Source organism: Oryzias melastigma, linkage group LG24 (assembly GCF_002922805.2).
Source record: "Oryzias melastigma strain HK-1 linkage group LG24, ASM292280v2, whole genome shotgun sequence".
In the NCBI taxonomy this organism is placed as follows: Eukaryota; Metazoa; Chordata; class Actinopteri; order Beloniformes; family Adrianichthyidae; genus Oryzias; species Oryzias melastigma.
In genome coordinates this window covers 11,046,627-11,068,918 of record NC_050535.1, presented here as the reverse complement: position 1 = coordinate 11,068,918, position 22,292 = coordinate 11,046,627, and the positions used below count along the sequence as shown (strand labels likewise).

The following is a 22,292-nucleotide window of genomic DNA, read 5'->3' as shown; positions in this document are numbered from 1 at the left end:
CCAGGCCGAGGTTCCCCGCACCCCCGCCAGGGATGGGGTAGGGGACAGAAGGTCGATGGTCCCACCTTCCTTGTGTGATGCATGCAACATTATTTCTGTAGTGGTACCTTGAAAGTAAGGGTAATTTTCTCCAGTAATGTTTGTTGTGTGAGAGGTTTGTGACTCAAAACAACATTTCTAACAGAAAAATCATGTGATGGACTCCACATTGAAGTGAAAATTTTAGGAATCTGAAAAAAAAAAAGAATAACTGTGAAGGAAGTGAAGCACGGGGCTGCACGGTGGAGCAGTGGTTAGTGCTCTTGCCTCACAGCGAGAAGGCCCTGGTTCGAATCCCGGCTGGGACCTTTCTGTGTGGAGTTTGCATGTTCTCCCCGTGCATCCGTGGGTTTTCACCGGGGACTCCGGCTTCCTCCCACCGTCCAAAAACATGCTTCATAGGTTAATTGGTGACTCTAAATTGCCCCTAGGTGTGAATATGAGAGTGGATGGGTGTGTGATTGAGGCCCTGCGACAGACTGGCGACCTGTCCAGGGTGTACCCCGCCTTCGCCCGTCAGTAGCCGGGATAGGCTCCGGCACCCCCGCGACCCCGAAAGGGAAGAAGCGGACAAGAAGATGGATGGAAGGAAATGAAGCACCAGTTCTAACGCTCCCCAAATGAAATAGTGGAACATATTCCTTAACTTGTTATTGAAAGAAACCGACAACTAAAAGAAAAAAGTGGACAGTTATGTTTTTTATGGTGACATAAGAAGTAACATCATTGTCATCTTTTTGTTTTGAATGCTGATGACAACAGGAAATACTTTTTTTTTTAGAAATGTGAGCTTTAATTATTTTTTAATTAATTATGTTTTGTAATTAGAATGTTAAATGTATATTTATTTTCTCACCTTGGAAAAAACACTTTAACATCTACTTGTACTGTGATAAGATTAAAATAAAAAAAGAGTTTGTATTGATTATGAAGGAAGAGACATCCGAACAGTTACTTTAATAGCACTCATTTTTATCATCTGTGTAATAATTATATGCTTGTCTGTATCCTAACTGCAATTTATTTGACTCAATCATTGAGTAAGATATAAATAAATGTTTTCACAAAGATGATAAACCTTTGTCAAGAAAATTCACCTCGACACTAGAGAGAAAAACTCAGTAAGTGACCTCACCAACAAGCAGTTACTTATGCATAAGGGAGAAACAAGTATGATGGGAAGGATGCCATCCTCCTTTTTCTCAAAGGACTGATTCTTGCCTTGCTCCTTTTATTTGAGAATACAAGTGGGAGGTTACAATATTTCTGCTAAGAAGAACTGCTCTCTGCCTCTCTCTTGTTGTCAAAACCCAGCCCCATGCCCCGCTCCAGAGTCGGCCCACTACGCTGATCTGTCTGTTTGTGTGTGTGTGTGTCTGGCTTTTTGTGTATCTGTCTTTGCGTGAGTTGTGATTGTGTTTATTTTTATCTCTACAGTCTGTTTAGATACAAAAACATGGTCGCATTTATCAATTGCTGTGTTTTATTGCGAAAAATTGGTTATATTTTGAAAATAAGCTGTATTTTTTTTTCCTGTATTTGGATGTGACTTCCTGCCAGAATTGATGGGATCGCTCGGGGCTCGTGTACAAAGTAGACCAGACACCAAAATGCACAGCGTGAGCCTTCCGCCGAGGACCGCGGCGCTCCACGCCTGGTGTGAACCACACAATAAGTTAACAAGGGCGCCAAATGGAAGCGGCAGTGTGAACCAGGCGTTAGAATACATCTGATGATGGCAGTTGAGGACGAAAACAGTTGTGGTACAGCTGCACTTTCCTGCTAAACAAGAAATTCAAGGTTCTTAGCATTTAGGGTTGATGGAATTGTCCATGATTGTATCAGATAGAGATGTTCTTTTAGGATGATTTCTTAGACTTTACATCCATGTAGCCTGGTAATTTAAAAACAAATTTCTACAGATTCTATTTTTTAATCCATACAAATAAAACTGTTTGTTTGATATCTGGTGACGAGTGACTTTAATCAAACTACAGACTTGTAAGGCTTACAACTGCAACAGATCACTGTGAAATACTTTAAATATCAGAGGATTAATTTCAACAATGCTTGATTTGGATTCGCTGAAATAAAATATTAGAACATTTTTACAAAAGTCTGAAAAAATTGGGTGCTTCCTTCAGAATTGACATCTGAAAGCTAGTAGAAGTCCCTTTTTGATTGACTTTTTTCTGTCTGTTGGCATCTTTTTTTTCGTATTACCTCTGAACTACCATAGCACAACGTTTGTGACTAATAAAACATGAAAACGAACCTGTTGCCTCCTAAAAGAAAGATCACATTTTTCTCTATTTGGAGAGTTTGGGGAAGAAATCTAGCAAACTTTCTAGATACTTGTATGATCACATAAAGTTCTAGCCACTGATACTAGTAAAATCTGTCACCGTGATTACCTTCACGTTACATCATGAAGTGGCACATCAGATCAAACTTTTGTCTCTTCTCTACAACTAAACTGTCATCTGTCAATTTCTGACAGCAGTACTTTAAGTCTCAAGTGAAAAAATACAAAAAGATAGACAGCTCAGATTTAAAGTCTAGCAGACGGCAGTTATTGATCCCACAAAGCTTTGGGCTCATCAAGCTTGCAGGATTCTGTTCTGGTCAGTTAGACAAAGACATGTCAAAAAAGGACAGATGCATGCTTTTGCAAGTGACCGTGCAAATTTCTGCTTATTGATTAGTTGGTGTTCAACTTCCTTTTTGGAAAATGCTTGAGTTATTAAAAAACGTCAGGAAAGTTTATACATTTAAGGTTGGGAATAGTCCTGTAAGATCACGAAGGGATTTCTCTTGAAAATGACACATGCCTCATGAGGTTTTTAAGAGCTTTACACAGTTACAGTTAAGTAAAGATTCATGGCTGCTCACCTTCATCAACTTTCATTGCAGCATTATGAAGTAAGCTAGTAACCTTTTGACAAGATAAATTACAGAAAGTTTGTTGTAAGTGGACCAAGCAGGTTAAAATCAAAATCAGGCAAATCAGAGAAAACAGCCTATTTCCAAATTATGTTTCAAATTAATTTATTCTGTTACATTGGAACAAGAGAAGGCCTAATTTGAGGCTATTTTTAAATTGGCCTAATATAGACTATTCAATATTTTAAATAGGTCTATATAGAAAGAGAGCACCTGCAAATGATAATGTGAAATTCAATGATCTGAGACAAGACAGAAAAAAACAAAGATTTGGGAATAAAATGAAGCATTCCGACAAGTTGACAATTCTTTTAAGTTTACACATGGAAACTCAAAACAGAAAGGAAGAAAAAAATACAAAACACTAAAGGCTACTATAATAAGTTGTGTTTTATACCAAATATTTAAAGAATATTTTAGAAGGTTAGAGCCAAAATGGTCATCTTTTTCACAAAACATTTTTCTTTGAGGAAACAGTTTTAGTACATCCGTCTTTTCAAAAAGTTCCCTGCTGACATCCAGTTGGATGACTTATCTTATTACTATGAGGAACTAAAACTGACTCACATTCCTTCACTGTTTTAAGTCATGAGATCAAACATCATTGTACTGTTTTATTTTAAAATATTAGTAACCAATAGACAGAATCTGGTGAAGAATCTGACACACAAAAAAAGAAAAACTAAAAGTACAAAAAGATGAATTAAAAAGAAGTAAAAATGAAGAAGACACTGAGCGACCCATTCAAAACTGTGGGTACACTTTAAAACTGCTGTTCCTACTTTTATAGTTCCATGACGACTCCTGGAGGGCTGTGATGTAAACAACATTTTTAATGCATTTTCAGATGTTAATGTGCTCCACAGTGGATAACTGGCTTTCTGCCTTTTTTTAAGATATATTCTGATTTACCAGACGGACTACAGATCTAGTCACTCTTCAGTCTGGGGTATCCATAGTTGATTTAATTTTGGAGCTCCAACATTTTCAACATTAAGGTCAGTTATTTGTGAGATAGTACTGGACAAACAGCTTAATTCACCAGGGAATTTTGTTTTCTCAATGTTTCTAAGACAATACTGTCGGGATTTATCATGCTTGGATTGTAATTGGTTTGGGAATCATGAAACAATTTGCTTACATGTAGATTAGATAATAAGTTATTAGATAATAGATAATTAGATATTAGATTACATAATTATGCAAAACAGTGAAATTAAGTAATTAAGTAGGGGTGGGATTATATAAATTCACTTCTTCCCACTCCTTTTCAATCAATCAAACTCTACTGACTTTAGTTAATTATCACAAAAAATGAATTAGCCTAATGTGATAGAAGTGTGTTTTATTTTTGTTTGTTTTCTATTTTCTAATTAAAGGATTTCATTGTTTCTGTAATGACTTTGAGTCGGGGGGGTTGCAGAAATATTTTGGGATTTATGTTCAGTCTCTTACAAGAAGACATTTTTATAAACCAGTTGGACAAACATTAATGCCACATCGGGGTGTGACTCTTTGTGACATTTACAAGGGAGTTTCCATAGTGTCTCTTAGCACTCTTTTAGTTAGGCATTATTTATCTTTTAAGATTTCCGTCTGACTTTTGCCAATAGTTTGTATTTTTATTGATGTGCCAGAACAGCCAATAATATGTTATTTATCTTAAGGATTTATATTTTTTAGGAGTTAATGCAGGGTTTTCTTTAATGGAATACAATGTTTTAGTGTTCTATATAGCAAATTAGTCACCTTTATTTTTGCATAATTTTGTTGCTGCAAAATGATGAAAAAAGTAATTCACTGTGATGCACCAATAGTGAAGCTATTCGTGCCAGCCAACATACTTCGGTTTTGAATTTTTTAAGTTATTTACGTAGGATGATTCCCCCTTTATAGGATCAATAAAGTATAATGCTAATCTAAATTGTGGTTATTATTTATTTATTTTTTTAACAAAGAGCTTATTAAAATTGTTTTATTTTATTCAATTGAACAAATGGAATCATTATGTGGAGCACAGTAAGTTGACAGTATTGACAGTACTAAACAGGATTCACACAAACAGGGGGACAGTTTATGCTCAGTTTGACTTTACAGTAAAGTATTGAAATGTTGATGTTTGCCTTTCTCCAGAAGAGGGCAATACAGCTACAGGTTTGAGTTACTTCCAGCCTTCATAGCAATTAGCTAATTACTCTCAAGGTTGATGCTGTCATCTATTTCCCAAGTTTTTGTATGAGCAGTGATGGTGGCAAAATGTCAAAAGAAAAGAAAAATGTTCTATACAAATCGTAAAAAGTAAAAAGAAAAAAAATCTTGTTTTAACCACCTGTGAACAACTAAGATTTTTTTTTCATCTATTTCCCCTCATAACAAAAATAAATGACAAATTAAAGATTTTCAAGACAAATGGTCAAATGGATACTTTAGTTATGTATCTGGGCCCTACATTCAGATATGATGGAGTGTGAAACTGAGCCACTTATCAGCACATCTGCTGGTCTGTTACAAGATGATGCTATAAAAATGTCTGAGGATATGATTCCATCCTTCCACATGGTTTTACTGGAAAACATATTACTGTTATACTACGTATCTACACACCACATGTCACGTGTTAAATGCGGATTCTTGACAACGCTTTTAGTTCATAGTGTTCACACTGGACCGTCGCTACCCAATATTGGCACATAGACTCACAGTTGAAAGAGACTTGGTGCAAAATGTCGAAGTAGTGCAAATCTTGCTCCTGGCTTTTCTTTAACAGCTCTATTTTTAAATATGAAAGACTTTTTGTGGTGAAATTCCAGTCAGACACAAACCGATACTGTTGATTTTTCTAAAATGGTCAGTTTTCAAAGGGTTGGCACTTCTGTGCATTAAAACGTCACTACTAGAGTTCAACATGCTTTTACTTTCAACACGCGTTCAATAACCACATGCTTTGTTTGTAGAAGATTAAAACAGACTTAAAAACTTAAGTAGGGACATGCGAATGTGAGAGTTTTGAACACGAAAGCAAAAAATTTGCATTAACGCAAGTTTACATAGACTATTAATTAAAAAATGAGAGATGTGGCTTGAGCGTGTATCTGAAGGTGGTATAAACTTAGCATTAGAGACAGAATGTGAAGCTAAGCAAACCAGGAAGAACTGGAAATGAATCTGCTATTCCACAGCAGGTTTAAATGTCTAAAATGATTTGGATCCCTTTTAAGTTTAGCAACATAAAACTTAACAAGTGCAAAACTTTCACTTTTTTCATTAAATGAAAAACTACCATGTCTGAGAGGCCAAGAATACAAATTAGTTACATACTTTTTTCTGATTTCTGTTTGATAAATTTGACAGCCCTAAAAGATTTCAACAATACTGGGAATAACCAGTAAATCTGTCAGAGCAGGTTTGGCACCAATTCTAGGGGATTTTTGCTCAATAACAATGGAAAAACTCAAAGTATATCTTCACCTCCCAGTCAAAGTAAGTCAGTCATGAATTCTGCAGGTAGGCATTATAATCTCACAGCAGCTGAAAAGGTATGTTAAGCTTCTGGCGTCTTTGCTTTTGAAACCAGACGTTAGCAGGAACTAAGATTAAGTCAAAGAACTTAACCTTGAAAAAAAAGTTAGTCAAGATAATCCATATGTTTTTGTTTTTTTTAATGCGTGTGGAAGTAACTTTGATAACATTAAGTAATATGACAAAAAACAACTAGAAATCATCATTTTTTTGAAATACTTTCTAAAGCTAGAGTAGCTCAAAAATTGTCAATCAGGCCTCATTCAGGCCAGGACCATCAAGAAGTCAACATTTTCAAAATGTTTCGTCTAAAAATTTGGTATGAAAGCAACATTTATCCAAAAAAGTAACAGAAACAAGTAAACTAAAATGAAGGTTTGTAAAACCCTCCATTAAAATCTGTGATAGCGAGAAGAGAAGCTGTGATATTCTCAGGTTTTTATCTTAGATTGAATCTTGTATGGTTTTTATCGTTTTTCTTAATGTCTTTCTAGACAGTAAAATGTCTAAACACAACCTTGTTCAAAACTTTAACACAGTACTAAAGTCAAATCCATATCAAAGTTAAAACATTTTTACTTTTCATACTATGGCTGAAATAATTTGATTTCTCCAACTTGTGGTGAACGCTGCTTTGATTGACAGAGAAATGTAACCAATTAAATGCCTTAGATTTGATTTTTTTTTTTTTTTTTTAAGACTTATTGATCAAAGTTGCAGCATCATAAATTTAGTCACAAAATGAGAAAGTAAAATCTACAAAGTTGAGTAAAAAGTTGAAACTGAGCTGGTCATGTGTCTGCCTCGTGGTGTTTGTATAAGCCTGCCTATTTCTACAATACATTGTTAAACTGCCATCTGACATTTTCAGCTTTCTTTTTGTGGAACTGAGGTTGCAGTGGTGTTAATAAAAGGAAATTTTCCAGTAATATTTTGTTATTGTTTTGCATTTACTTAAGCAAATATGTCATTTTGTTGTTGATTCACCTGTTGAAGTTCCTACAGTGCTTTTAAGGTAGGATAAAAGACAGCAGAAACTATGACATTCTTTTCTGCTCATTTCTATTCTTTTTAAAACACCATAGAATAACCACCATGGTCCAGCACGCTCTGCTCAGATGCCTTTAACCAATCACTGCTGCTTGGAAAACCTGTAATGGGCTTGTGATAATTGCATCTAGTTATGCCACTGCGGCCTGCCACTCCTCTTTTCCATCCACCGCTCTGTGTAGACAAACTTGATACTTTTCCTTATGTCTGCTGCGACACTGCGGTTAAAAAGTATGTGAGATTGAAACCGCGAGAGCATAAACACCAAAGTTATGTAACTTTTAGTGTGTGTGTATCCAAAACAGTGTTAAAACTGTCAATCATAGAGTTTATGAAAAAAAAAAACAGAAGACATCTCAATGGCTGATTAAACCTAATGTTGTATCTAGGTTAAGAATCATAACAAGTAAATGATGAACTTCTAAACTCCATGGTAACAGGACATAAGAACACTTTATTGTGTTTATTTTTTCTTCTAAAGCTCTGATTAAAAAGATCATTCTCTCTCCAAAAACTCATTTTTTCTGTCCCATCATTATTCTTTAAGACCCACTCAAATTAAAACCGTTTTTTTTTTTGGTGTTCTTGTAGCATTTTTTCTTTTTTTTATGATTGAGGACATATTCAAACTAAATCAGACTTGAAATTAAATTTATGAGTATTTCTTGAGTGGGGTAATAGTGGAGTTTTTCCATGACACTGTTGGCACAAAGTATTGTAACTTCAGCAAATTCTAAAGGAAAGAACCGCAGCCTCACACTGATATGCAGCTCTGCACAGCTGAAGAGCGGATGTAATCAATGTGAATCAGCTGAATCTATCGGGGACAAAAGCGACTTTTTATACTAGATTTGCACCAATATTTAATGCTTACAACGTAAAGTGTAGCAGAAATTTGAGGATGGAAAAACTGGAGAACTTTTTTTAGGATTTGTTCTTCAATGATTCAAATCCACAATGATGCTTATGTTTTTTATGTTCCTGCTGAACTTAACTAGAAGGTTCACAAACGAAGTTTAAAACGCCATTTCTTTCTATCTAAATCTTCAGTTTTGTTGATTCTGATCTCCTGTTCTAAATAAAGGTGTAAATGATGGTGATTTAATACATATAATCACAATTTTACACATCCAGGAAAAAGACATAAACTTAGCAACAAACTTTATATTAAAAAATAAGAACCGTGGTTTGATTCGTGAATCGAATCGTAATCGCCACCTAAGTAACGATCCACAGCCCTACAAGTCACTAACTTCAAGTGTACTGGATAAAATAAAACAGTAGATATCTGCAGGTTACATACCTTTCCAAGAGCGATAAAGGGATCACTGTTCTCCTTGAAGATGAATGGCATGAATGGCAGAAAGACGAGGGCAGCTTTACAATGGATGTCTACAAGAGATACATTTAAGATTAAATATTTTTAATGCTTTACATTTTTTTACAAGACATTTTAAAAGACCCATGCTAGTGTAAGTAGATTATAGTGAAATACTTAAGGTTGACAATTCATAAAATTTTCATATAGTTCTATATGTAATAATGATGCAGGCAATAAGAATATAGTATGCACCTGGTACCTCTTCACTTAGACCCACTTCTGTTGTCTCCCGGTATATTGGAGGATCCCCTTTAGCCAGACGAGGCACTACAGGCACAACACAGAGAAGGGATGTGTTGAAGCAATGCTGGATGAAGTCGCTCCACATCCTCACACAGCTGCAAATGAACAAAAACTGTGCTTAATTTGGTCTTAGAGCTGCTATAGGTTTACATGAAAATCTGTGGTAAAAAATTTCTTCATCTGAATGGACACGAGTGTCTGAATTAGTAATATCTGTAGGTATGAAGTGATATCTTATGCTGCATATTTTATATACCAAAAGATTATGTTCTCCATTCTGTCAAAATTACACAAATTTAAAACTGGAATATGCTGCATGAAAAATCTGACAAAACCTGGAAATATGAATCAGACGTTTGCTTTTCAGATAATCAAATTCTGCTTCATTTGCACTCGTTTCATTTTATCAGAGCTGGATGCCTGGCATCATTTTTTGTCAAGTTGGCTTGCGTTTGGTCTGAAGTCCTGTGTGGACCGTAGATGCAGTGAGACGAATCCTGTTTGCCGTTTAGTTCCTCTTCATCACTAAAAAGGACTTCTTGCAGTAATGTGCTATTGAACATGCACAAGGTTGGAGCCGGAGCATGCGGAAATAGAGTAAACTGTGCGGGCCCTTCAGTGTTGTACTTTGCTTTTGGTGTGTCCCAAAACACTGCAACTCCATCTAAATCTGCACGAGAGCAGTTTCCAAATCGACGGCAAACGGGTTACAAAGCAACTCAGAATTCAGTTTTTGTTCTTCAAAATTACCAAAGCGCCCAGTTTCTCAACAAAGTGCGTATTTGACGTTTGTTTCATAGCGCCGTCTTAGATGACTGATAATTACAGCGACATTCGCTCCACAAATGAGACACACGGATTTATCAGTAATGTCTGTAAATATGTATTCTTCCTCCAACCGTTTTTAAAAGGTTCTGTTTTCATAAATGTATCATATATCTCCTGTACAATTGGGGCTAGCGGAAGTGTTCGCCAAAACAGCTGAAGCGCTGCATTATGGGATCTGTAGTGTGTATGTTTTCAGCGGTACATTTTGGCGGCCCATTAATTAATACCAATAAAATTATTTCGCAGGCCGAATATAATTTTACAACAGGCCAGAGGTGGCTCGCAAGCCTCGACTTTGACGTACTTAGCTTAAGGAACATTTTCAACATTAGTCCTGTACCTAGTGTGAACTTTAGCAACTTGATTTACCAAACTTAATTAGCTACACAACTTAAAGGGGGACAAAAGAAAAGAAAATGGAAAAAAATTCTACTTGGAGAGTGTTAATGTACGTTATTCGTCCACTGGGGGGCGCTCGCGCCTAGTTCATTCTTCCTCACTTGTACACAAGATCAGCGCATATTGGACTAAAATGGCGACAGGCACGCTGGACTTTTGCGGAGAGAATTGATCCATAACTTGCAGCCCTTGGAAAGCGGAGTGAGGTGTGTGACTTTAATTAAGTAGCCTGTGGACATTAAACATGTATAATTTCTTGTAAATTTTGTTTTTATGGACGAGTTCATATTTTGTTTTATCGAGTAAAGAGCATATGCACGTGACAAACCGAACTTGTGTATTTTGAGTGTTCCAAACCAAAAGTTTTCTGAAATTGTATATTATTTTTGTGTTTATTTACAGTTTTCACGGTGCTATTTGTAAATGAGGATGTCTTTGGTCGCTGTAAACAAGACAATCAACAACAGTAAACTCCTGCACCCGTTTGAAAATCTCCGTCTAGTTATTCCATCCTGGGGACTGCTACAGAGAGATTATTTGAAATGTTTTTTTAAACCACGGAAGTCCTAGTTAAAAGAAGTCTGATTTCAGCTCATTTAAGTAGTGCTAGCATGCTATGTAAGGAACGTTAGCATGCTAACTAGCTAGCAAGCCCCAAATCATTGACTGGCACGTAACCAAAGCTAAAGTGGTTAAACGTAAAATAAATAAATACATAAAATACTTTATCCATTTAGTCGTTGGATTTTGCCTTGTTTATTTCGACAGTAGCCACGCTAACTACGGCTAGCTTATTTAATACAGCTTATCTTTGTAGAATGTAGTAGTCGTGAGCAGGCGCCAGGAAAAAAAAGGAATTAACTAAGAGTAGAAAACAAGATTGAATTTTAAAATGTGCTTACCTCTGAGTATTTGATCTTCAATCTCAGTAACATCGATACCAACTTCTTCCATGCATCATTTTTAAAAGTTCCTCCACCGAGAGCTCAGCCAGTCTCATAATGGTTCCTCCCGCTTCACGCAGACTGTGACTGCAAACTGTCTATGACTGCTGACTTTGTTCAAGTCAAATACCCGAAGGGCGGGAAGATTTTGGAGAAAAAAAAAAAAAATGTTTTTTCACCATAATTTTTTCTGAAATTATATTTTGGCAAAGAGTCATATGATCTATTTAGATGTTTCTATTTTGGTCTTTGTTATTATAAAATTAAAACAAAAGAAAAAAGAAAAGAATAATTGCTTATTAAAAGTTAATTTCGTACATAACATAGGCCTAATATATAATGACGTTAATAGTTCACATTCACTCATATAAAATAATTTTCTCTTAACACTTAGTCATAAAATGATATATTAAAGTAGCTAAAAATTGAATGAATAAAACATTTATAAATCTCTTAAAGTCTTTAGCTGTTGTTTTTCACCCCGACCCCTGTCCACCCAAACACAGAACTGTCCCCCCCCATAAAATTGTACCCTAAAATTTTAAACAAATAGAACAAATGTGTACTTTTTAGGGCTAAAGAACATTTATGTACCTTAAAGGCCTTCAAAAAGGTACACATCAGTACCCTGAGGTTCACTTGTGATCCCTGGAGGGAACACTAATCCAGATTGTACCTTAAGGAACATAAATGTACCTCTACAGTTTCCCTACAGTGTTGGTCAACCCATTTATAGAGAGGTGGATCATAATTATTTGAAGATATTTTCATTTGAGTATTAGTGGTATAGTGACTAGTTCTATCCACTACAGCAAGAAAAAGAATGCATACACATAGTCGATCCTCACAGCTCACGGACGTACCCACATTCACCCCTCTGTTCAGAACAAAAATGCTCATATTTGGTGGCTGCATAACAAAATTAAAGGTATAATCATTTGAACTCATTCACAGCAAATTAAGCAGTACAGTTGCTGTAGATTTTAGGTTGCCCAGGGCAGTGAGGGTCGTAGTAAGAAGTTTCCGGTTCAAGGTGATTCTTAGCCCTTTAAGATCTGAGCTTTAGCTTCAGTGTAGACATTCTTTAAACTATCATAATTATTTAACTGTTTATGCAATTAAAGTGGTTCCTCCTGAAGATAAGAAAAACACTGATATGCAACACTTTACAGTAGTAAAGCATTAACACAGTTAACCACTTAATTCTGATTAGGAGAAAAGCTGCTTTGTGCCTACAGTATATGCAGCACTTTACTTCCATAAAGTTACTTTCCTCAAACTTCAGAATCCAATGGAATTACATTAACTGTGCAAACAGTCAAAGAACTGTGGGAGTTTGAAGAGTGTGTGTTATTTTGTGTCAATGGTTACAGCTCCGGTGTTAATACTTATCACATGTTAAAACCTATGTGGAACACAGGCCTTTTCTGTGACATTAACTCTAAGGAGGAATACTCTGTTGACGATGGTGAAGACTACCCGGGCAGGGGGGTTAAAATGACGAGGAAATGCCTCAAAAGAAGAGCAAACTGTGCTTAAAATGTGAACATCAGGATAAAAATGCTGTGTTATTTGAATTAAATCAGTGGTCATCCAGTGATTTTATTACAACACTAGTTATGATCAGAACTAAGAGAAAGTAAGCTGGCAGGGTGATGTGAGCAGCCAAATATGGAACTTTCACCATGCAACAAAGGAAAAAATCTCTATCAGATGACCAAAGGTGACACGTCAAAAAGAAAACGTTTATCGCAAAAGCACCAATGACACCACCAGCTCACAGTTCATTATTGTACCATAAATTGTCCCAACGACAAAGCGTTTTCACCAAACTCAAGACTAGAACATGAAACAGAAACATGTACAAAATGAAAATGAATTATTGTGCGCCATCAACTTCCCCATTGCAGTTTATAACTTTGTTACTGATGTAGTTTCTGTTTAAGTACATGTAAACTGCATGGGGGAATTACGTTTCTTGTTTTTCGCCTTCACCAGATGAAAAAATCAAAGCACTTCAGCTGAAAAAGAAGGACTGAAATTCCTGATTCAGATGAGTGAGCACTCCAAAGCCTGGCATCTTCAACAGAGAAAATGAAAGCGCTTCAGCTGATGCAAAAAAAAGTACAACTGTTGACATATCTGAAACTCTTCCTGTTGGAAAATCATGGGGGATCTTGATGTTTTTTTTTTTGTTTTTGCTAACCCACATTTGTAACTGAAAGCAAACAGAGATGCAGACAGGGATAAAAAAAAAAAAAGTGGTACCCCTATGTCACACAAAACATGCAATGTAACAAAAAAAAATACGGAAGTAAGATTTAAACCTTAGTCAAAAGACTTTTGTCTTTGATCAACAAAATGATTTTAAAAACAAACTAGTTAGAGTCTGGATATAATTTATGAGGCCCTTTCTTTGAAATGCAAGAATGTTGTAGCACAACTTTTTGAGTCCATAACTGAAGCAAATGAATGATTTCTGTCAGAATCAGTGAGACACCTGTCAGCAGGTGTTCATATGCATGCCTCATGTTTTTAAGTTTGAAGGCTTTACTCTCAAGGTAGTATAGTTCACAGATATTTAGTTTGTTTGAATTCTTATTTTACTCTGCAAATGTGATCTAGATTGTTCCTGAGATGTTCCATAAACCATCAATACGGAACTGAAACACTGTATGGCAACTTAAGCCTTGTCAAGCCTTTTATTCAAGTGTGGCATATAAAAATAAAATAAAATTGTACCAGCATAAGAGAGCTGATTGCCGCATGTCACGCAGAGCGGGCTTAGTAGGGTGAGAACAACCTGTTGTAAACCACATTTCAAAGTAGGCCTTGGGGTATTGTCTGTTAAATGCAGCTGTCTTTCTCTGTACAGGCATGTGCTCTTCTTCAAACTCCTTACAAAAAAAGGCTTCTCATACTTCAGAAAAGAAAGAAAAGAAACCCGCCCTACCTGTTACCCTTCCCCCTGCCTCCATTAACACATACAACCCATGACCACAGACATAATAAATACATATAAAGGAATTTTAAAACTTGCCACAGCTGTGACAAAACATTTAAGGAGCCAGCTCAACAACAGGAACATCCCCTCAGCAACGGGGTCAACTCCATAGCCGTGAGGCTGAAATGTTGGACCCCAACCTCCCCACCAAGGGAGGCAAGAGACAGGAATTGCTGGACTCAGGCAAGATTTTTGAGATGACAAAATTCTGAAAAAATTCAACTTGGAAACAAAGAGTACACCTAAGTTTCTCATACAATGAGAAGGTTTTTAGGACCAATGATTAAAATTTCTGTTTTGTCCTGGTTTAGCTGCAAAAAGTTCTCTGTCATCCATGACGTTATCCTTAAAATACAATTTAAAAGAGTGTTTATGGGCTCAAGGTCATCAGGAGACAGCGATGTAAAGCTGATGCTGTGTCTCCTGATGGCCCAATTAAGATGAATGGGATCTAAAATCGACCCTTGAGGAGCCCCAAAACTTGTTGCACAGATTCTCGAAAGTCATATCTACTGATGGCAGAACAAGGTGGACGTCTTCACTCTGACTGTTTTGATTTCATGGGTCCTAGACCCTTTCTTAAAAAAGTTCATACACCTCTAAAATTACATTTTATATTTATGGAAATCATGAATAGGACACAAATGTGTTTAGGGTGGAACAAAATATATCCAGTTGTCTAAACACCAAAAGAAAAACCTATTTTTAGCATGATTGTTGCTGCTAACAATTTTACCTCCGTTATTCTACCAGGGAATGGAACCAACCTGGGTCATTTGAAAAAAAACTGCCGCTTATCTACTCACATTGTCACAGTTCTTTTACAGTAGGGGTCACTAACTGGCGGACCGCGGTCCAGATCTATATGCTGAGTCATGTGGACCCAGACCACTCGGTGCAGGCAGCAGACAGGGAAAAATATGCATGTGCTAACTTTGATTCTTTCTGCCTTCTTGTTTTCTAATTTTGAAGGAAGTTTTATTTAGGAAAACTAAAGATTCTGTTCACAACATCTGCCTGTCTTGCCGTATCTTGGTCTTGCCTAGTGAATGAGGAGACCCACAATTCAATCATATGCAAGTTACACAGTAGATGTGATACCACGCACCCAATCAAATCTTCAATCGGTGGAAGTCCGCTGGCCTGGCAGTTGTAAAGAAAGTTATTTGGAATTAAAAGGCAGTTGACAGAAACAGAATTTTGGAAAAGCGAGGAAAGGTGAGTGATCCAAAGGAAGTGAAGGTAAGACAGAAAAAAAGAAAAGACGAGGGAGTCGCAAAAAGTGAGGAGAAAAAAACGGAGAGACGCAGAATGTGAGGAAGACAAGACATGGGAGACAGAAATTGAGGAGAAAAACACGAGAGTCGGAGAAAATGTGGAGGAAAAATGTGATCAAGAGAAAAATTTAATCCTAAATGAACAGAGTCCTTTCTGCTTTTACTTCCCACTCAGAGTTCTAAATCAGAATGTCTAATTTGCTCTGAAACCGTTGGACTCATTGAAAGTGTGAATGCCAAACGCTACTATGAAACACAGCATAAAACATTTAAAGAGATGTTCCCCTTGAAGTCAAAAGTGAGGTCCTAAAAAATTAGTCGTCTCAGAGCCCAATACAGGTAATCTACCAGGATCTTGAGCAACACATTTACTGCCCAACAACCTGCCCATGAATGTTCCCTCAGAGTGGCTTGGGTTTTAGGCCAACATAAAAATCCATTTACTGATGGAGGTATTGTTTAAGAGTGTATGCATGCAGAACCACTTATTGAAGGAAAACAGAAACAAGAACTTTGTGATAAAAAAGAAAACAAGAATCCATGTTATCATCATCTTCCACGAAGAGAGGCGACATTTTAACTCAGGATGTACTAATCCAGCTGGATGAACCCATGCATAAAGCACCATGTGTAGCCTTGGCTTTGGATGAATCCACAGATATAAGTGATAATGCTCAACTGTTGGTGTATGTCAGGTTTTATAACAGAGACCAGAAATCATTTTGTGAAGCTCTATTAGGTATTACATCCCTTGAGACCATTACAAGGGCAGAAGACATTTACCTGACCATTAAAGAAGACTGAAAAAGACAATTCAATTCAATCCGTGAGTTGATGACAGCCATTCACTCCTTTCGGAGAAAACTTGAAGTGTTCAAGGAGGACCTGCAATGAGACTGTGCACAATTCTAAGCACTGAAGGAGCAAGAGCAGGGACAGCAAGATTTGTTGGATTTTGTCAACTTTATTGACAAGTTGATTGTAAACTTCATCAACAGTTTTGACAGCTTCAGTTTTGGATACAATAAATTAATCAATACATTTGAAATAAATAAATAAATAAATAAATAACATGGCTTCTGTTACAGGTTGAGTCAACCAAAGTTGTCCAGAGTTTTATTTAGTTTCTTTGTTCTCGGGGTTGTCAAAATGGATGTTAAAATCGCCAACTATAATTATACAGTCAAAATCAGTACAGATCGTAGACATCTATTCATTAAACTCATGGTTAAATTCTGCACTGTATCTAGGGGGCCTGTCCATATTTATAAAAATGGTTTTGAATGAGGCCTTCACCCCTGATGAGGTTTACAGTAGAGATAAAGCTCTCTAAAAGTTTGGTTTATGTGATAAACTTTTTTTTTTCTTATTTGATAACAGTTTTAGGATTGTATTTGTTTTTCTTTAATTGTTCAGCATTTCTTCAAAATTGAAAAATATTAATTTTCTTATTTGTTTATTTTTTTTCGGGGTATACAATGGATAAGTTGCTTTTGAAGCGGTTTTCAAATTATCACATTTTTTTCAAATTATAGAAATAATAGACAGTGTCCATTTTTCAAATTTGCAATGTGGGTTTTTTATTCACTTTAAACTGATCTTGATTTGACTCCATACAACGGCTGATCCTTGTCTAAGCTTTAAATTTGTGCTGCTTTTGGTGTGTTACAGACACAGTTGTCAAATGCAGCCCCGTTATGTTGCATTCACACCAAACGCGATTCGCGCTGCATACATGCATTCATAAGTGACACATCAACAGATAGAGCTGGTAGCTCCTCCCACATGCAGCCGCGGCATCAGGAACACATTATTTAACAAGCGGCTGGCAGCGAATTCCCTGCGCGGGGTAAAAGGGGCAGGGAACGCAAATTTGTCGTGCGAATCGCGTTCAGTGTGTATGCACCATTACAGTGCAAGCCGGCCTAAGGATAGTGCTAAAAGATGGAACCTATCTCACTTTTAATTTATCAATCCTGTATTTACAATTCGAATTAAAATGATCTTCAACTTTTATGTTTAAAAAAAAGGTACTGTTATTCTAATCTACAGAAAAATGGGCAATATTGCAACTCAATTTTTTGAAGAATAAAATAAAATAAAAAAATGAGCACATTTTTTAAATTACAGCTTTTATTACAAATGTTATGTTTTATTGAGACATTTCACTCAAAGAATAAAATATTGCTACCATATCATCTGCCTAAAGACTCTTGGTGTGAGTGCACTTAAATTAGACAAATGTAACAGATGAACATCAAAAGGAATACAGTATTTTTCCGTTTTCAATTGTCTTCAAATCAGCGCCAATTAAAAAAAAAAAAAAAGATTCACCTTCATGTTTGAAACGTGTGTTCTGCTTCATCACATACAAATTGCACATTGCTGTGGATTTTAGAAAACTCAACAACTGACAGCTCTTCTTAAAAATTTCAGTTCAATTTAATTAATCATTTTGTTATTAACAATATAACAACAATCCTAAAGCTTTCAACTGTCCTGTTTTTCTTCTAAACAAAATCTAAACCAGTTGATTACTCCTACATTACTACCTTCTGTCTACCTTTTTCAGAGAGGCTGTAATTTTCTTTTAGTAAAATATTGTTATGCATACATCTGGGCATCTTTTACTTAGTGTTGTACTGCAGTATCAATTGCATCTTTCCAACAAACTATGAGTCAGGTCAGTTTTAAATTAGAAACATTCTTCTGGAATATTTTTCCTGAGATAATAATTTTGAAGGCTGACCTGAACCATCTGTAATAGAAAGCATAAATGAAGGGATTCAGGGTTGAGTTTGATAAGGCGAGCCAGGACAGTGTTTCGATCACAGGAACAGGGACTGGACTGCTGAAAAAAGGCAGGAACGTGATGCACAGAAAGAAAGGAGTCCAGCAGCAGAGAAAAACTCCTAGAACAGTAGCCAGAGTTTTGGTGGATTTTCTCTCTATCTTGCTAACACCGTCTACACACTTTGCTCTGATCTGGATGTTTCTCGCCTGTCGCTGAGCAACAAGGAAAATCTTCAGATAGATACACAGCATGATGATCACTGGGAAGTAAAAGGATAAAACGGGTCCAGTTATGTTTCCAATTAACACATTAATCAAGCAGGAATCTTCACATCCAGTGTTGTTGAACCCGACAATTATCACTCCCATTCCGACAAGTGCAGAAACCCCCCAGCTCATCACGATCATGACGACAACAACACGTTGGTTGATTTTAGTTTTGTACATCAGCGGCTGACACACAGCAAAATATCTGTCAACGGAAATGCAGCACAGATTCATGATGGAGCAGGTGCTGAGGGTGATGTCGAAACTGTCCCGCACCTTACAAAACAAACCCTCATAAAACAAACAGGAGCTGAGAGAGAACGCCATGCTGAGAGGGAAAACTAGGATCCCAACCAGCAGGTCAGCCACAGCCAGAGACAGGATGAGAGAGTGAGTGGGAGTGTGCAGCTGCTTGAAGTACGCAACTGAAATGATCACAAGGAGATTCCCACAAACAGTGATGACAGACAACAGAGCAAGAAAGAAATATAAGATCACACAAATGACTGAAGGACTTGAGGTTAGTTTGTAGCTGAAGTGATCAATCTCATAGCATAGATCAGTCACAGAATATGTGAAGTTGGCAGCTTTTTCTTTTACCATTTTTCAGTTTTCATGTATTCAGAGTCAAACCTGTAATTAACATTAAGAAGAAAGTATTGTCAACATGGAAAATTTCAGATTGAGATGTCCATTCAGAGCAGCACCTAAAGCGCTCCCAGTTATAGGTTCATCTGAGCCGAATCTTATAGGCCAGCAGACCAACAGCAGTCATAGCTGCCATCCAATCAGGTTAAAAAGCAGGAGTGATGTAATGGTAAACAGACCTGCCCTAAGCGGAAAAGACACATGCTAAGATTATTTCAGATTCATTTTTTACCTTACACAAATTTTCTATATATTTTCCATCTTATTACTTCAAGTTTCGTGCTGAATGTAAAATTGACTTCATACCAGGGTGCCCAATCTTTTGTAAAGAGGGCCAGATTTTGTTATGTGAAAATCTGCATGGGCCAACATGTCAGCCTTTGTTCTTTAAACCCTTATAATAACGTTAAATGCACGTAAACTATTTAAAGTAAATTTGTATGCAATGGAATACTTCTCTTTTCCTTCATATAAAACTGTATTACAGTGAGGAGCAGCCCCGACGACTCTCCCCAGGGAAGGGAAACGGAAAGGTGAGCAGCCCCAGCGACCGTCCTCCAGAACTTCAAACATGGTCAAGAGGGATGAACAACAACCATTTTCAGGGACAAGGAACATAAAGTCTGGAACTGGGGACCCTCCACAGGAACAGGAGGTTTCAAGGATGGCCGGACAATCCCCCTCAGGAATGGAACAGTGAATGTGGAAAGGCATGACTTGAAGATGTCTACAGGAAAACCCATGTGAGGTGGCGAGCCATGCTTCCCTAAGGCCACTGCCCAAGCTATTGTGAAAATTTGGTGTGATTATTGCGCGATTTAGTTTTATTCTCGTGAGGCTATTGCAACATTATCACGAGACTTAGTCTGTAAGGGGGCATGCACAATGACTGTTGTTGACGGAAGTCAGACAAGCTCTCGCTGCATTCGCCAGGAGCGACAGGGCGGAATTGAGCGGTATGAGAAACTGTAACAAGGAACTGCCCAGGTTCTAAAGGGTCTGGACACTGCTAGGCCTTGATTTAAGGCCCTACTCGAGCCAAAAAACCACATATATGCTGAAAACCACATCCATGCTGACAACTACTCTCAAGCTGACAAAACTGGACTGGGCGGACAGAGGTATACACACCTACACCTCCATATGTCGATTGGTGTAAATCTTTGATTAACTTTTCTTGTGCTGATCAAACTGGAGCTGGATCTATTAACATTTGGAGGATGGACAACAGATGTACTGCAATGAACTGTCCATGTTTTGTTTCTGTTGTTGTTCAACTTGTTAATATATATGCGTTCACTATCTGCACCTCAGTCTCAGTGAACACTTCCTCTGAGACAAAGTTTGGCGCTTAACTTTGGCATAAACTAGAATCTATCTAGTTTCTAGTTAACCTGCTACACATGGAACAGCTTGGACTCCAGTGGAAGAAAACCAATGCAGTAAAAACTCCTGCTGGGTCCAAGGTGGTCAGGTCATTGTGTCAGAAATAGGTGGTGGAGGACTCAAATGCATCAAACTGGGCTTTGATGACAGAAACTCAATATTTAATAAATTAACCAAAACATGACGAAAACCAGTGATAAACATAAAGGGTGGCAGATCAGATGACAATAATTAACTAAAAAAAAAAAAACGACACTTGAATGAAGATTTGACGCAATTTCAATAAGGAAGATCTACCTCACCACAGGTGTGTTTGGCATTTATTTATCACTCCTTACCTCATCAATCGGTCTCCACTCTGAGCCAATAGCTGAAGTGCTTACTTTCTTCCCAGCCAATCGCAATTAAATTCCTGACTTTAAATTCAGTTAGGTTTGTTTTTTTCCGCATTCCAGACACCACCTCCTTCCCTTTCACCTTCTATCTCTCTCAACAATGACAGTAAGAAAAAAGAAATTTCTCTGTCAAAATTGGACCATTTCATATTGCCCTGAAGTTAGTTGAATCTTTTATGAGTCAGTTTGTGGACCATGTATGGAGATGTATATCGAATTATTTGAGATGGAGAAACACACCACTACTGGTAGTACCGGTACTCAGTATCAGTATCAGCTCTAAAAAAAAAGCATACAGATCAATCATTAGTTGAAATCTTATGACGATGACTTGGAATTTCTTTCATATTTGTATGAGACAAAATAAACATACGGATCAATAGTGTACAGCCAATATATAACTGACCATCAAACAATTGAGAAATTCTAAATCCACTCTAAACTGCTAAAATTACCCCATAGCTTTTTCTTGTTGAACGTGTTTCCAATTGAAGGTATTTGTGATATAAAAAAGAGTAGACAACGGAAGAAAAAAAAAATGGATTAAGTGGGAAAAACTCCTTGTTAACTTTGTGAACACAAAACTGGTTTATCTAATGATCAATCATCCTTGTGAAAAACAGTGGCCTGTTTGAGCTTGCATGAACATCAGAACTTCACACAGGTACACAAACAAAACATTCATGGGTCTGTTGCGACACATGCTGAAATTTCCCAGAATGATGCAACATCCTTCAATTAAAGGTGTTAGGTGCTATGAGAAGTCCCTGAGCTACACCTGGTCCCAAATGAGCATATGACACAAGTCAGACTTTTGTTTTCATACTTTGACAAATGTGTTAACTCTGATCAGTAGAACAATTGCCTTTGTTTTCTTGTTTCCTTTGTCATGCTTGGCCTATGTTATTTTTAAATTTAGCTGCATGTTGACTAAACTGATTTTTTTCATTTCCTGGTCTTCACAGTTAGTAAAAAAGTTGAGATGATTTTGTACATCCTTAAAGCTAATTCCACAATACGTCTTTTATTCTTTCATTTGGAGGACCTATACAGACCAGATTATGTAAAGATTGCTGCTTTTAATCATTTTGCTTTTTGCTTTCTCTGATTGAGCTATCCTTTCCCCTCAGTTTCACCAGTTTCGTTTGACACTTATCTACAACTGTTTTCAGTCTT

The 22,292-nt window shown here is 36.9% G+C and overlaps 2 protein-coding genes across 2 annotated transcripts in view; one reads left to right on the top strand and one right to left on the bottom strand.

Annotated features, from left to right (window-relative positions):
- Positions 1–244, top strand: part of LOC112157817 (adhesion G protein-coupled receptor F4) — an 8,206-nt gene extending 7,962 nt beyond the window's left edge. The window contains exon 14 of the mRNA XM_024290828.2: positions 85–244. The gene's annotated coding sequence lies outside the window, so the exon portion shown is untranslated. The remainder of the gene's footprint in view (positions 1–84) is intronic.
- A 16,178-nt stretch (positions 245–16,422) lies between these two features.
- Positions 16,423–19,290, bottom strand: LOC112158163 (trace amine-associated receptor 1-like). The gene has a single exon (XM_024291389.2). It carries the CDS (start codon positions 19,288–19,290, stop codon positions 18,307–18,309), a length of 984 nt encoding a protein of 327 aa, XP_024147157.1. The 3' UTR covers positions 16,423–18,306.
- Positions 19,291–22,292: the final 3,002 nt, after the last annotated feature.